Raw genomic sequence first — 16,439 nt, 5'->3', positions numbered from 1 at the left:
ATAATAATAATAATAATAATAATAATAATAATAATAATAATAATAATAATAATAATAATAATAATAATAATAATAATAATAATAATAATAATAATAATAATAATAATAATAATAATAATAATAATAATAATAATAATAATAATAATAATAATCATAATAATCATAATAATCATAATAATCATAATAATCATAATAATCATAATAATCATAATAATCATAATAATAATAATAATAATAATAATAATAATAATAATAATAATAATAATAATAATAATAATAATAATAATAATAATAATAATAATAATAATAATAATAATAATAATAATAATAATAATAATAATAATAATAATAATAATAATAATAATAATAATAATAATAATAATAATAATAATAATAATAATAATAATAATAATAATAATAATAATAATAATAATAATAATAATAATAATAATAATAATAATAATAATAATAATAATAATAATAATAATAATAATAATAATAATAATAATAATAATAATAATAATAATAATAATAATAATAATAATAATAATAATAATAATAATAATAATAATAATAATAATAATAATAATAATAATAATAATAATAATAATAATAATAATAATAATAATAATAATAATAATAATAATAATAATAATAATAATAATAATAATAATAATAATAATAATAATAATAATAATAATAATAATAATAATAATAATAATAATAATAATAATAATAATAATAATAATAATAATAATAATAATAATAATAATAATAATAATAATAATAATAATAATAATAATAATAATAATAATAATAATAATAATAATAATAATAATAATAATAATAATAATAATAATAATAATAATAATAATAATAATAATAATAATAATAATAATAATAATAATAATAATAATAATAATAATAATAATAATAATAATAATAATAATAATAATAATAATAATAATAATAATAATAATAATAATAATAATAATAATAATAATAATAATAATAATAATAATAATAATAATAATAATAATAATAATAATAATAATAATAATAATAATAATAATAATAATAATAATAATAATAATAATAATAATAATAATAATAATAATAATAATAATAATAATAATAATAATAATAATAATAATAATAATAATAATAATAATAATAATAATAATAATAATAATAATAATAATAATAATAATAATAATAATAATAATAATAATAATAATAATAATAATAATAATAATAATAATAATAATAATAATAATAATAATGAGATCGATATATACATGAGACATACAGCTAAATCCCAACTCTTTATCCCCTGTGAACGTGATTCCTCCCTCACACCCGCCAAAACCTTTTCCCCTTCTTATTCACTCCCAACAAACCGACAGATTCACATCTTCTCCAACTGTTTCTGCAACCTCATCTTCTCAAAACCCCAGATCTGATTGATTCCACATTTCAACTTATCATCATCATCTGATTCTGATGGCTAATCGTCACGATCCCAATCCATTCGATGAAGAAGAAATCAATCCTTTTGCGGTAATGCACTTGTATTTAATACTTTGTATTCTCTTTAACTCTATTTATCAACAATTTGGGGTTTTTTTACTGGATGATCAAGTGCAGGCATGTTAGGTTTTGCATTTAATTGCAGTTAGATCTGTGTGATTCAATAGGTTTGTTACTTAGTTATGTTTTTACGGATTTTGAGTTGAGATTGATTGATTGATTGAATGTTGGTGAGATTTAATTGAGTTGGTTGTTTGGATCTAGTTTTAAGTTACAATGTAGTTGTTAGTTGAGATTGATTGTTGGTGATCTTTGATGTTGTTTATTTGTTATTCTATTCTTTTTTTTTTTTTTTTTTTTTTTTGAAAGTCAACTTTCATTAACAAAAACGCCACTTAGCCAAAACTATCTCCAAGGCGGAGATAGCAACGAAAACATTACATGAAATCGAAATTACACCAGTTTTTCCACTCTACCGTACCAGCATTGAATCTATTCCTATACCACATAAAACCCAAAATTTTCACATCCGCTACAACCTCCACCACCGTATTAGATTTTTGGAGAAAATCTTCTCATTTCGAGCCTTCCATAACCGCCAACATGTAATAATAACTATGCCTTGAAAAATATTCTTCTTTATAGCTGAACCTGGGATCCTTTTATATAATAATTCTATCAAGTCATGAATGTTGAAGGCAAAAATACTAGGAACTTTACACCACTCCGAAATACCTTGCTACACGTCGGTAGAGAAAGCGCATGCCGTAAAAAGATGCTCCTCCGATTCGTCACTAAAACACAATAATCACTATCAACATGAATGTTCCTTCTCTTTAACGCAATTTTTGTCGGGATTCTATCCAATTCCGCTCGCCACCAAAAAAATGTTACACTTACTCGGGACCCAACTACACCATTCAAAAGTGTACCAATTATCTCTCACGACACCACTATCTAACCACTGTTTAACATCCGCAACTGAGAATGACTTCTCCTTGTTGGCCTTCCAATACCATAATAAATCCCTTTTGTTCGACACCCGACAACCAGCTATCAACTCGCAACACTCCCCCAATTCCTTAACCTCTTGAGCCGATTCCGGAAACTTCGACCAATCCCATAACCATTCACCTGTATGCTCCACACTACCCAATCTGTCCGCCACTGTGCATCCCTTTCTTCTTTCCAACCGAAAGAATAGAGGAAATTTGTCTTTCAAAGATACATGGCCACACCAATGATCAATCCAAAACCGGGCAGAAACTCCATCACCTAACTCACATTGTAGGTTTGCAATGATCCCCAAATCATTCACCTTTAAACTTGCAACGGCATCAACTAAATGTTTCCAAACACCCGCAAACCGAATGTTTACCGGTAACAAATCCCATCTCCTATTATTCCCATGAATAGCATCTACCATTTTCTTCCATAAAGCTTGATGTTCATTCTTGCATCTCCATATCCACTTAACCAAAAGAGCATGATTAGTGCTATCCAGTTTAGTGAGACCCAGATCCCCATTCTTCTTAGAACACGCCGCCACCCAGTGCACTTTTTAGAGACCTTTAGAGAGCTTGAAACATGATTTAGAGAGCTTGAATCATGATTTAAACACCGAACTAATTTGGTTAAGAGGCATAGTTTCGTGATATAATGAACCCATAACGTTTTCATATCATAGAAAGCATGTATTTAGCTTCGGTTTTTGCAAATTTGAGTCCACAAAGTTCTTAGGTTTATGACCAAACACAAGAATGCTTCTGGAATCTGGATTGTTATTAACGATCCTTTCTAAGAATCATTCTGGTTTGAACAGACACCCCGCAGATGAAGAGCTAAAACACGTGTCCTGCAAACTTATATATGCAGGAAGAACTGAAAACCCAAGTTTCATTGTTATTATGAAGAGCTTAATTCTTATGATATCTACATGACTCCTTACATGATTTATATGCATCGGGATTCATTTGTGAAAAAAAATCATCAGAGCCCTTTAGATCATAATAGGGATATCAAAGAGAACTAAAGAGTTACCATTTGGGTAATACAAGGTGTGGAGAATGGAGCAAGTATAGAAAGAGACTGCGAAACTATTTGTTCATCATCATCATCATGTAGACAACCTTACCTCTACCCCGTAGGAATAGGGAGGGAGGCTGCTTCCAGTGAGACTCGCGGCTCGATGCTAAACTATTTGTTAAAAACTGTATTATCAACGGCTAACTTATTTTGTTTAATCACTTGTTTTGTTAATTAGTTGGGTAACTCTTTTGTTTAATTATGTTTTTCTAAATGTAAGTTGCATACAATCTAATTTAATATGAAAATGATGGAAACCAAATCTTTTTATCTAGATATACATTTGTGGTTATATTCAGAAAATAGGAATAAATTTTGATTTAGTATTCTTGCATATAGGATAGTAGATTATGCCCTCCTTATTATAAGGTTTTTATGAATTTTTCTTGATGTTCTTTTTTTTTTCAACTAACCGTTTTGTACTAACTTTGGCTACATTATTTCGCTGCATGATTTTTTACATTTTTAAATTTCCCACCTCACATTATGACTTGTTTATATATATATATATATATATTTTTTTATATATAATTGTACCAGAATCAAGGGAACGGATTCGGTCAATCAAACTATGGTGGGGGCGCATTTTATATGCCGGTAAGATTCTTCATTTTAGTATCATCTTCATTTCTCGTTTTTGCTGTTTTAATCTTTCGTTATACGAATGCTTTGGCTTCTCATATTTTCCTTTTAAGCATTAAATAGAAGCTAATATTGCATTCTAACTACCCTTTAATATTTTTGTATCAGACATAATATGGTGTATTTTCTTCAGTTAAATGAAACACCACCTAAATGTTATTAGATTAAAGCAATATCTAAAAAAAATAGTTAACTGTTGATCGACATGAAAAAGTTATTGGGCGAGATGGTGATTAAGTCAACCTTGGTCAAACTTCTTTTAACTCGTAAGTCGTAAGGTTAAGATGACATTATATTATAGTGTGAGGTTCAATGGGGAACACTAAAAAAGTGGTGAACCGGGAAACAGTGTGTTTAACATGTCAAATATATCTTAAAAATTCAATTTAAAATGCTAAAAATTCTTTTTTTTTTTCAAAATGTTTTTTGGAGCTTTTGTATATAAAGATGTGTATAAAATATTTCAATAAAAAATCAATTTGTAATTTTTTTCTTAGGATTAATTTCATATATACCCTCATAAACTTGAAAAATTTCACATATACCCAACCAAAACCAAAAGTATCATATATGCCTTACAAAGTAGTTAAAATATCAAATATGCCCAATTTATTAAAAACAATCTAATAAATAATCATTTTACCGTTATTTTTTAACTTCAAGTTTTCATATATGCTCATCTTTTAACATCATATTTTGTATATAACACATTTTAAGCATAAATATATTTTGACCCATTTTTTTTATTTTTTCTCATAAACAATAGTATTCTTCAAATATAATTTTTTTTGGGAAAGTGACAACTCAATACTCATTTTTATTTCTTCTCGGAATTTACATCGAGATGAGCAAATATAGTATTTGAAGTTAAAGGTCATATATGAGATTTCAAAGTTTTAGAAAAATAAGGGTAAAAGTGTCATTTATTAAATTATTTCTAATGAATTGGATATATATGATATTCATCATTTTGTAAGGGTATATATGATATTTTGCAAGGGTATATATAATATTTTGCCAGTTTGTAGGGATATATATGAAATTGGCCTCTTTTTTTGCTGTTTTTTAAGATTTTGTTTTTTATTTTTTTTTTATTAAAAAGGCTTCTACATGTATTTATATGCAAAGGCTCCGAAAAGTTAAAAAAAATGATTTTTAACATGTTAAGTTGAATTTTTAATATGTTAAATGCATGGTTTCCGACTTTTTTAGTGTTCCCCAATGAATCCTCCCCTTATATTATATATGTGTATATACATACATACAGACATGACATGTGTGTGATAGCATATAAATAAGAAAGTAGAACAAATGAGTAGCTTTAGTCTTGCTAAATAGGCGATGAAAGGAAAAGCCTTGAGCCTATGTGGAATTTCCAAACAAGCAATTAAAAGAAACCAGGCAGCAATGGTGGGTAATGGGTTTGGTGTAATTTTGAACAATTATTAAGAAATCTTTTAATAATAACGGAATTATACCAGGCTCATGGCAGTGTTCCTCCTGCAACATCAAGACTATCACCGCTTCCCCCAGAACCTGCTGGCTATGACCGTGGTGCAACAATCGATATCCCTCTTGACGTAAGATTACATTTTTTTATCGTTTATAACAAATGGCATGTCTCATTTATTGCATTTAAACTTTGCTTTTTTTCTGGATGCAGGATTTCAGAACCAAAGAGAAAGAACTCAAAGCTAAAGAGGCTGAACTCAAAAGGAGGGAACAGGTTTTTTTTTTTTTTCCTTTTCTTTTCTTATTGTGTGTTAGGAAATTCAACTATATATGTCTAATGCTTTGGAAATATTTAGTTTCCTTTTAAATATACTTTTTTTTTCATAAAAAAAAAATTATGGGACCCATCAAGTAGTGTAGCCAAATAATGTACTCATGGGAGAGGCGGTATATAGAAAAAGAAAATTCCAATGCAAAAAGTTTATACAGTATTTAATTGAACAAATTTAAAAAAGATGTTTATTTTTATTTTGCTCTTATCTTTTGTTAGTTGTAATTGTTATTTACATTATCCTTCATATTCATGCAGGAACTGAAGAGGAAAGAGGATGCTATTGCACGATGTAATGCATTTATCTTTAAATAAATAAAATATTTTGGGTTTTATAATTTGGTAGCGTACACAGTTTATTTAATTAAAATGGTTTATTTTGTAGCTGGGATTGTTCTTGAGGAAAAAAATTGGCCTGCATTTTTCCCTATTATACACCATGACATTACAAATGAAATCCCTATTCATCTACAGAAAATACAATATGTTGCATTCACAACCTTTCTAGGTACGTAAAATTTTCCTCCTTTTCATTCATGTATTATGAAATATTCTTATGAGATAAATTAATTTTTTCAATTTAATCTTTGCAGGTATTGTTGTGTGCCTTGTTTGGAATCTTGTAGCAGTGACCACTGCTTGGATAAAAGGAGAAGGTTAGTTTAGTAATTTTACAGCAATCGTTTTTATTGGTTTTATAAAGTGCCAATATTACAGTGTTTATGAATTTTTTGCAGGCCCGACAATTTGGTTTCTTGCGGTTATTTATTTAATATCAGGAGTCCCAGGTGCTTATGTCATGTGGTATCGCCCTTTATATCGCGCTATGAGGTGTGAACTTTAGTCTAATAAAACCCACCATATGTTTCAAAGTCAACTCAATGTTTGACTACAGACATAGTATGAATTGATTGTATTTTAGATAATTTATTTGTTTTTTTTTTTTTAACAGAACTGATAGTGCTCTGAAGTTTGGATGGTTTTTCTTGGCTTACATGGTAAGCTGCTTGTTTTGTAACAATGTTTTGCAACTGGTTTTGTCAGATTGTTATGTTGAGGTTTTATTATTATTTTTTTTCAGTTTCACATCGCGTTTTGTGTGTTTGCCGCTGTTGCTCCCCCGATTATCTTCAAGGGAAAATCTCTCACGTAAGTTCTACTTGTATATTAGTGGATCATATTAAAAAGGTGTAGTGTTTTGTATGTATATCAATTTCATTTGATTAATATTTTGAATTATAAGAATAAATGATAAAGCATCAAAATGTTTTTAGCAAGTTTTTGAAACAAATAATTGTCAAAGTGGCGAGTGACTAAAATAGATTTTTCTTTTTGTTAATTTATCTAAATGCAATTTCGGCTATTTTACTTCAGAATGGGTCAAATCTAGTAAGGTTTTATATCTCACGGGTCAGACGGGTACAAGCTTCGAAGGAAAAGTGTCAAATTAGTTGAATGGGTCCAGTCAGAAGTCAACCAACGTTTTTTTTTTTAAACTGAAATTATATAAGGCCTAATCATATCTGATTCGCTAATTATTAATTAAAGAATAAGATTTTTGGACAAAACGTGCTTTGGACCGACCCAACTTGTTCCAAAAATACTCGTTTTGACTCGTTACCCTACCCATGTATTTTGCGTAACCGAATTCCATTTGAATCATGAAGCTAATTCTTCTTTTGTTTTTTATACATTTGCAGTGGAATTTTACCCGCTCTTGATGTGTTAACTTCCAATGCTTTTGTTGGGGTAAGTTTATAAAAAAAATGCCATGTCAGCACGTTTCAAGTTAACTGCAATGACTCCTGTTTTGCGATTACCGACCACTCATCTTTGTGTTACTTGCAGATCTTCTACTTCATTGGATTTGCATTCTTTGCTCTTGAATCAGTGATGAGCATTTGGGTTATTCAGGTTCTAAATATTCAAATATTTTGATGTAATTTGTGTTTCTTATTTAATCTTTGTATTTGTGTTTCACATGACGTTTGATGTGGATTTACAGCAAGTTTACATGTATTTTCGGGGCAGCGGGAAGGCTGCAGAGATGAAACACGAGGCTGCAAAATCGACTGTGATGTCAGCATTCTGACGTGGCATTAATGGATATTGTAAACGATACGTCATCAAGAGGGCTTAAACTAGGTACAGAGCGCGGCTTTTTTTCATGATTCTTTTTGCACAATAGGAACAATGACTGCTTCATTTGATAGTAAATTTCAGTGTCATGGAATATAATAGGAATTTGAGTCAACAGTATTTTGTTTTTGTTTGAAACCTATAATGTAATACTGATGTAATATTTTATGTTTTTTAAGTAAAAACGAAATAAAGATTTGAATTATATTTGGTAAACGGGTCGTGTTTGTATCAAACCGTTAATATGTTCGTCGTGTTTTGGTTCATGTGTTGACATAATTTTGTGTTCGTGTCGTGTTTCGTTTGACTCATCACTCTGCAATTTGATCTGTTTAGCACCCCTAGGTAAAAGGGTTGCTTAAATATATGTTGTTTTAAACTCAATTTTGCTAAAGTTCATGCTCTCACTTATACTAGTCTGGAAATGTTATATATAATGTCTAAAACTTGTACGATATGTTAAATTTGAAAATCTAACAAGTATTAATCATGGATGTGGTTGAAATTGCTTGTAAGGATCAAAGATAACTCAATATGAAATATTATTTGCATGATGTATTAAGACACATAGTTATACTACAAAAAATTTCTAAGTGTTAAATAAGATTCGAATCATGTTAAGAAAGATTTGAAACTCGGTGAAAATATGTTAAATAAGATTCGAATCATGTTAAGAAAGATTTGAAACTCGTGAAAATATCTAATGTTGACCTACGACAACAAAAACAACCACACTCAGTAAATCTTTCAAACAGCAAAGCTATTGATGGGGTTTGAAATGTAAGCAAACCTTACCCAAAAATGTTAACCTACTGAGTTAGGTAACTAGAGTTCTAGATAATACAAATATACATTAAAATGTAACAACTTAATTTTCAAAAACTCTCAAACCCCGATGCAATGCACGGTGGAGAATGTGATTGCTCAACTTTTTTCTTGGGTCAGGAACATGTTACATCTCTAACATCTCAGGTGACGCTTGAGTGATTGGTGTTGTTCGTCGAATACAGTGGCGGACTCAGAAATTATTTGATGGGGGTGCGGATGAGGCGTTCAATCATATTTTCAAGGGGTACGGTCGGGTTTTTTTGTCTAAAATATACACTAATTTTTTTTTTTCACAGGGTGCGGCTGCCCACTAACGACTGTGGGTAGGTCCGCCACTGGTCGGATAGATGTTTTGTTTAGGGCTTTGGTTGGCTGTTGTTATGTTTGTCTCTATGCTTTGTATGTTTTTGCTAGCCTCGTGTTGGTCTTGCTTTTGATGATATTGTTGGTTTTCAAATAAAAAAAAATAAAATGTGTTCAAATGGATAATAATTATACCAAACTAATAATTTGTGCTATTTCCTGTTTATAAAAAAAAAAAAAAAAAAAAACATTATCAACTATACAAATACTCGATATTCAACCACGCAAGATAAACGCAAATAAATAAATGTGCATAGTCGAGTCAATTTAGTTAGTTATTGTGATCCAACACAAAAGAGAACATATCAATACGAGGGACAACAAATCTCAAAGCTTCTTTTTGACGACTTTGAAGGTTTCACTTGCCATTATGACACTTGTTATGCAACATACTCCACAATTTAGAAAAGGCACCGTTCTCATGTTTGTGATATTTTGCAACAATTATAAACAGATAATGACGGGGTAGCTCAAACCTTAATAACCTGATTAGAGACACAACAACTTAAAAGGTTGAAAGGTTAAAATGTTCGGAAATAGTCCAACGGTCATGAACAGTAAAAAGACAAGTCAGAGCCTTGTCACATCACCATCTGCGTGTCCAACACTCTCAGCCGTAAAAGAGAGTATGTACACAGAGTACAACCTTTTACCCGCAGGTCTAAACCCTTCAACCCCCAAATGGGCAAGTCCCTCACTGTAGCCAAGGATCACTGGTCAAAGGCTTCCTCTTATAGAAGATTCTTTCCCTATAAATAACAGCCTCTTGCCATTCATTCCAGCCATTCCAGATCAACTCAGATCACCCTTGATCTCTGATCTTACTTCTCCTCTCTAGAACTTGCTCCATGTTTGTTCTATTCTCGGCTCAATACAATATTATCTCACTTAACATAGACATTCTGGGTTGAACCCTTTAATCCAGAATTCAAAGTGAATAATAACAAAGTGATCCGCCTCCACATGCTACAAACGTGGGGGGACCCCACGACCTGCGTTAGGCTAATCGAAACCTTGAACCCTTTTACCCCTGAGATATCGCTACAGGCTTTGGTCTATTATTTGTTGCATCAACAAGTTGGCGCCCACCGTGGGGCTACGCCGCTTACTTTATCTTAAAGACCAGTTGTGTAGCTCCATTTTCTCTTTACATCATGTCTGAAAGCGAGTCTCTCGGTCAGGTAAATCAGGTGCCTAACAACACCGATTTAACACCAAATTTGGGTCGGATCTCACGGGTCCTATCTACACCTCTTTCTACTCCCGGAAGTACTCCACCGGGATATGTTCCCGGAGTTCACTTCTTTTCAAACACAAACCCATCTCGGTCAGGGGTTATACCTACTCAAATCGATGTAACGCATACAACGCATAGATCTGACACCCGAGGGAGTAGCTAGAAATTTCTTACAACTTCTTCTCAACTAGCATGTGAGCTTAGAAAGGGAAATAAGGGTGAGAATAAGACTAAATTATGAGGAGTCTGAACCCTCATTATCACATGGCCCTCCATCTCTTCCTTTTAGCGGCTCACGTTCAGCCACATCTTACCTTGAAGTTGGTCCTAGTGTGACAGACCAACCACTCAAGCCCTTTAGCTTTTGGAGAGGCCAAGTCCAACCGCTTTTCCCTTATTTACCTCCCAACCCGTTACAACCGGTGCACCTATGGGGCATAAAACCACTCTTGATCAATTATGGCAGTCACCAGCTTCAAGTGTTCCCCCTCCCATTGCTACTTCCTGAAAACAAGCCATGGCCACCCTGCCTTTGGCTCGAGGTGCGGTCATGAGCACATCCATGGGAATGCCTTATACAGTAAGCCTTTAAGGCTTTAACCTTATGACACAGATAATGGTATCTTTTATTAGTACCATCAGAAAGCCTTCAAAGCTTTAACCCTATGCCCAAACTGATGACACGGATGATGGCGCAATTTCCTTTGCAACACGTGAAAGCTGGATGATGGCACAGAAAGCCTTCAAGGCTTTAACCTTAACTTTGTCACCCAAGTGCCAACCACTCACCTGGGTACCTCAAGCGGTAACCCAGCTTCAAGGGTAGTAAAATAACTCTCAAAACCTTACAAGCCCAACAACTTGTCTTGTTTCTCCCAACAAATTGTTGAGTACGAGTTTCAAACCTAGATAAAGATGCCATCACGGTACTGAGGACCACCTCCAAATCTTCGTCGGGGCTGCAAAAATAGAAAAATGGCCCAACCCCGGATGTTATCTCATGTTCATGCGAACCCTTGAAGGGTCTTCACGCAAAAATAGAAAAATGGTCTTCCTGAACAAAGCATTCAGACCTTTGACGATCTTAGCAAAAATTCCCAATAACAACATAGGCATGTCAATGACGCCACGGTAATCTTCCAGACCAAACAACGTGATGATAAAAGTCTCAGAGACTTCATCGAAAGTTACAAGAATGAAGGTTTAACTTACGCCGATGAAAAGATTAGGGTTGCAGGGTTCATGAATGCTATAAATTTCAAATGTCTTACAAGAGACTTTAATAAATGCCTGTCCAAAACCCTTGAAGAAACACTCAAAAGGGCTGAGGCCCACATTCGAGGAGAATAAGCTGTAGACATCAAAGAACAAAAATAAATAAAAAAAAAACTCTTAACCGGAGCTTCCAGTATGGCTCTTATGACAAACGGTTCAAAGGATCGGATTCCAGAAGGCCTGAAGGCCGGAACCCTCCAACCGAGAAAAAACCATAAACTTTACAGCCTTAACCAATACTCCGCAAGAGATCTTGGCAACCGAAGAGGTAAAACACAGCTTCCACCTTCCTCAACCTTTGCCAAAAAACAAAAGATCGAAAAAATCAAGCCAATATAGTGAGTTTCACGAATAGAAAGGTCACCATACCAATGATTTCTTCCAACCCAAAAATAGGATCGAAGAAGCCGTCAAGTCCGAACTGGCTCACTTGGTTAAAAGGGTCAAGGACAAGATGGTTTAAAAAAAATAATAAAATAATAATAATAATAATAATAATAATAATAATAATAATAATAATAATAATAATAATAATAATAATAATAATAATAATAATAATAATAATAATAATAATAATAGTGAACATGGTCGACCTTAAAAACAAAGCTTCCCACAAACGCCATCATTTCGAGGCATGGGAACATCAACATAAGGAGAGTTGCTTTCAAACCCTCTGGTGATGAAATCTAACACAGGAACCATCAAGACACAAAAGGCTTACATTGACCCCGGTGCAACCACCATAATCATGTTTGAGAAATGCTTTAACCCTCTCAGCGACGATGAACGTTCAAAGTTTCAACAGTCTGAATCCTCCATCGAAGGTATCACAGACATACCTATCAAGCCTTTAGGCCAAATAACCCATAATGTTTGTTCAACGAGAGAACAAAGGGACGAACCGAACAACTCACTTTTGCGGTGATCAATATCCCTTCCAACTATGATATCATCACAGGAAGGCCAGGTCAAAGTGTGTTCGGAATGACAGTTTCAGTTGGTCAAGGCACTGTGATGTTTCCCACTGAAAAAGGGATAGCAACCCTTCAACCTACCCAAGAAGCTTTTGTGGTTGAAGGGGAAAGCTCAAGAAAGGACGAAAACGATGAACAAGGGTTGGACATAAACCCAAAATATCCTCAACAGGGGATAAGGGTAAACACTAACCTTTCCAAAGAAACCATCTCATACCTTAAAAAGCTACTCTTGCACTATGTCTTTGCTTGGTGCCCGGAAGATATGACTGGCATCCCTCGTAGCATTGTTGAAACATGAAGTTATGGATCCCACCTGATGTTAAGCCCATTATACAAAAGAAACGGAGTCAAGCCCCTAACAGAAGCCTTGTATAACGCCAAGAGATGGAAAAGCTTGTTCTAGCCGGAATCCTTCGAGAGGTCAAGTATCAATCATGGGTAGCCAATCCGGTAATGGTTCAAAAACCCGACAAGTCTGGGAGAATGTGTATCGATTTTAAAGACTTGAACAAAGCACACCCAAAGGATTGCTACCCGCTACCCGAGATAGACCTCAAGGATAACTCGCTCACAGGCTTCCCATTCAAGTGTTTTCTTGACGCCTAAAAAGGTTACCATCAGATCCTAATAATGAAAAAAAAAGATGAAGAAAAAACCACATTTCACACTGATGAAAGTATATCTTGCTATCAAAAAATATTTTTTGGTTTAATAAATGCATGTGCCACTTATCAACGTCTGGTTGACAAAGCGTTTGCCAGACAAATCGGCAAAAACATTGAAGCTTATTTTGACGATTTGGTGATCAAGAGCAAAACAGAATGCCAAATGCTCGATAACATACAAGAAACCTTCCAAAACTCGAGAAAGATCAACATGAGGCTTAATCCAATCAAGTGCTCGTTTGTAGGGTATATCATTGGGAAACAAAGCATAAAAGCTAACCCTCAAGGGATATGCTAACAAGAAAGGCTTTCGATGGAAAGCTTACAGCTTTGAAGCGTTTTACCTCAAAAGGAAGCATTCAACCAAATGAAGCAACACTTAGCTTCACTCCCAACCATTTCAGCTCCGGAAACAGGAGGAACGATCTCTGTCCACCTTTCGATTGCTGAAAAAACCATAAGTACGACTCTAATCATTGAATGAAATAAAGTTCAGATACCCATTGACTTTTTCAAAACTTCAAAATTAGCAGAAATCAAATATTCTTCTTCGAAAAAACTTGCTCTAGCCCTAGTCCAAACGGCTAGAAGGCTTCGAAGGTACTTTCAGTCACACCCGATACAAGTGGTCACTGACTAACCTATTAAGAATGTGCTTAAAAAATCACCTATGTCCCGAAAAAAGCTGTCAAAGCCCAAGTCTCAGCTGACTTCATCATAGAAGTCCCTAAAAAAGTCACAACGGAAGTCAATACAACCTCCACTGAACCCTCTGACCCCCATACCTGGAAGCTCTTTACCGACGAAGCTTCAACCATTGAAGGGTCAGGAGCAGGGCTAGTTCTAATTGATCCTAATGAATTGGAATTCACGTATGCCCTTCGTCTTGAATTTCAGACTACAAACAACAAAGCTGAGTATGAAGCATTGATTGCTGGGCTCAAGCTTGCAAAAATATGGGTGTCAAAAGGCTTCAAGTATTCACAGACTCGTTGCTTGTTTCAAACCAAATAAGTGATAACTACACAGCCAAAGAAAGGGGGGGTTCAAAAGCTTCAAGTCCTCACAGACTCTCTCAAGCTAAGACAATAACAACTACATAGCAAAAGAACCCAACATGTATTAGTACCGAGAGAAATCAAAGGAATTGATGAACACATTTCAAACATTTTCCATCAAAAAAGTTCCAAGATCTCAAAACAAGAGAACTAATGCACTAAGCAAACTTGTATCTCGTACGTTTTGCCCACCTCACCAAGAAGGTACTAATTGAGGTGTTAAAAACCTCATCCATCCAAAGACTTGAGGTTCAAGATGTGATCACTAAAAAAGGGCCAAATTGGATGACTCCCATTGAAAGGTTCCTCAAAATGGTAAATTACCTAATGACCATACTGAGGCTAAAAAGGGTTCGTATCAAGTCAAGGCAATATGTGTTACAAGGAGATATCCTTTACAAAAAGGATACCTTGCACCACTTCTTCAATGCGTTGGCCCAGAACAAAGCCAATATCTGATCAAAGAGGTTCACGAAGGGATATGTGGAGCTCATTGTGGCCCAAAATCGGTAGTGTCAAAGTTGATGAACCTCGAACACTTTTGGCCTTCCATGCATCGAGATACCTCCGAACAACTGCGAAAGTATGAAGCTTGTTAGTTACATGCTCCGGTACCCAAAAGCCTCAAACATGACCCCGTTCCCATCTCCTCGGCTTGGCTATTTCACAAGTAGGGAATAAACATCGTTGGTCCATCCCCACTAGCCAAATGAGGAGTCAAGCTCTTATTGGTAGCCGTGAACTACTTCACCAAGTGGCCAAAAGTAAAACTATTAGCAAAAATCTCAGAGAAACAGGTCATTGATTTCGTTTACGAAAACATAATCTGTCGTTTTGGGCTCCAGGGGTACTAGTCACGGATAACGGGAAGTAGTTTGCCGAGAAGCCTTCTAGCTCCTGGTGTAAGGAGTTCAGAATAACCTAAGTATTCAGCTCGGTTGCTCACCCACAACCCAACGGCCAAGTTAATAGGATAAACAACAACATTGTTGAAAGGATTAAATCTCGATTGGAAAGATACGACAACAACTGACTCAAATAGCTTCCCAATGTGCTATTGGAAATTCGAATAACCAAGAAAACGAGCCACAAGAAAACACCCTACAGCCTAATGTTTGGATCAGAGGCTGTAATCCTAGCTGAAATCGGAGTAACAACACAAAGAACATTTAACATCAACCTCGAGCCAAATAAGAAAGAGACGATGTTGAATTTTGAACAACTCGAATAGGCTCGTGATTAAGCAGCCATACAAAAAGCAAGGTACAAGCAAAACATGGAATTTCATTACAATACACGGGTGAAGCATGAACACTTCAAGCCTGGGGACCTTGTGCTTCGAAATAATGAGGCCTGCAAGAAAGAAAGCCAATGAAAGCTCAGCCCTAAGTAGGAAGGGCCATACACTATCCTTAAAGCCCACAAAGGGGGATCATACAAGCTGGCAGGTCCGCAAGGTGTCACACCCCGATTTCCACGTGTATCACCGGTGGGCCCGGTGGGGGATCCGTGACGTAGTTGATATCATCATATGTCAAACAACACAAATTATAATGCACAGCGGAAGCAAATGAAAATAGATTTATTTCAACTATTAATTGTAATATCAAGTATCACAACCAGTCAAAATAGATCCACAGGCGGATCGAAGTAAAAAGAAAGAGATTGTTCAACAGATTATGCATCCCAAAAGCTTGCGAGACTCTACGATGCTAAGGAGAAACCAGCCTATTCCGTATAGCACCTGCACTTAATCTTTTTGGGGAAAATACGTCAGTTTGCACTGGTAAATACAATTTAACTGACTCATTTTGAAAATATTTAAAAATATTGGTTTTAAATGCACAAGGCACAAAA

At 33.8% G+C, this 16,439-nt stretch overlaps 1 protein-coding gene across 1 annotated transcript; it reads left to right on the top strand.

Annotated features, from left to right (window-relative positions):
* The first annotated feature begins 1,323 nt into the window (after window positions 1-1,323).
* On the top strand, window positions 1,324-8,395 carry LOC110921027 (secretory carrier-associated membrane protein 1). Its single transcript, XM_022165292.1, has 13 exons — window positions 1,324-1,560; window positions 4,156-4,212; window positions 5,739-5,837; window positions 5,921-5,983; window positions 6,299-6,332; window positions 6,426-6,548; window positions 6,634-6,696; window positions 6,778-6,871; window positions 6,993-7,038; window positions 7,122-7,189; window positions 7,741-7,789; window positions 7,889-7,954; window positions 8,046-8,395. The coding sequence occupies exons 1-13, from the start codon at window positions 1,504-1,506 to the stop codon at window positions 8,130-8,132; spliced, it is 906 nt and encodes a 301-aa protein (XP_022020984.1). The 5' UTR covers window positions 1,324-1,503; the 3' UTR covers window positions 8,133-8,395.
* Window positions 8,396-16,439: the final 8,044 nt, after the last annotated feature.

The sequence above is a fragment of the Helianthus annuus genome, chromosome 17 (genome assembly GCF_002127325.2).
Source record: "Helianthus annuus cultivar XRQ/B chromosome 17, HanXRQr2.0-SUNRISE, whole genome shotgun sequence".
Lineage (NCBI taxonomy): Eukaryota > Viridiplantae > Streptophyta > Magnoliopsida > Asterales > Asteraceae > Helianthus > Helianthus annuus.
Note: the sequence above shows the minus strand (reverse complement) of the source record. Positions and strands in the feature narration are given on the sequence as shown.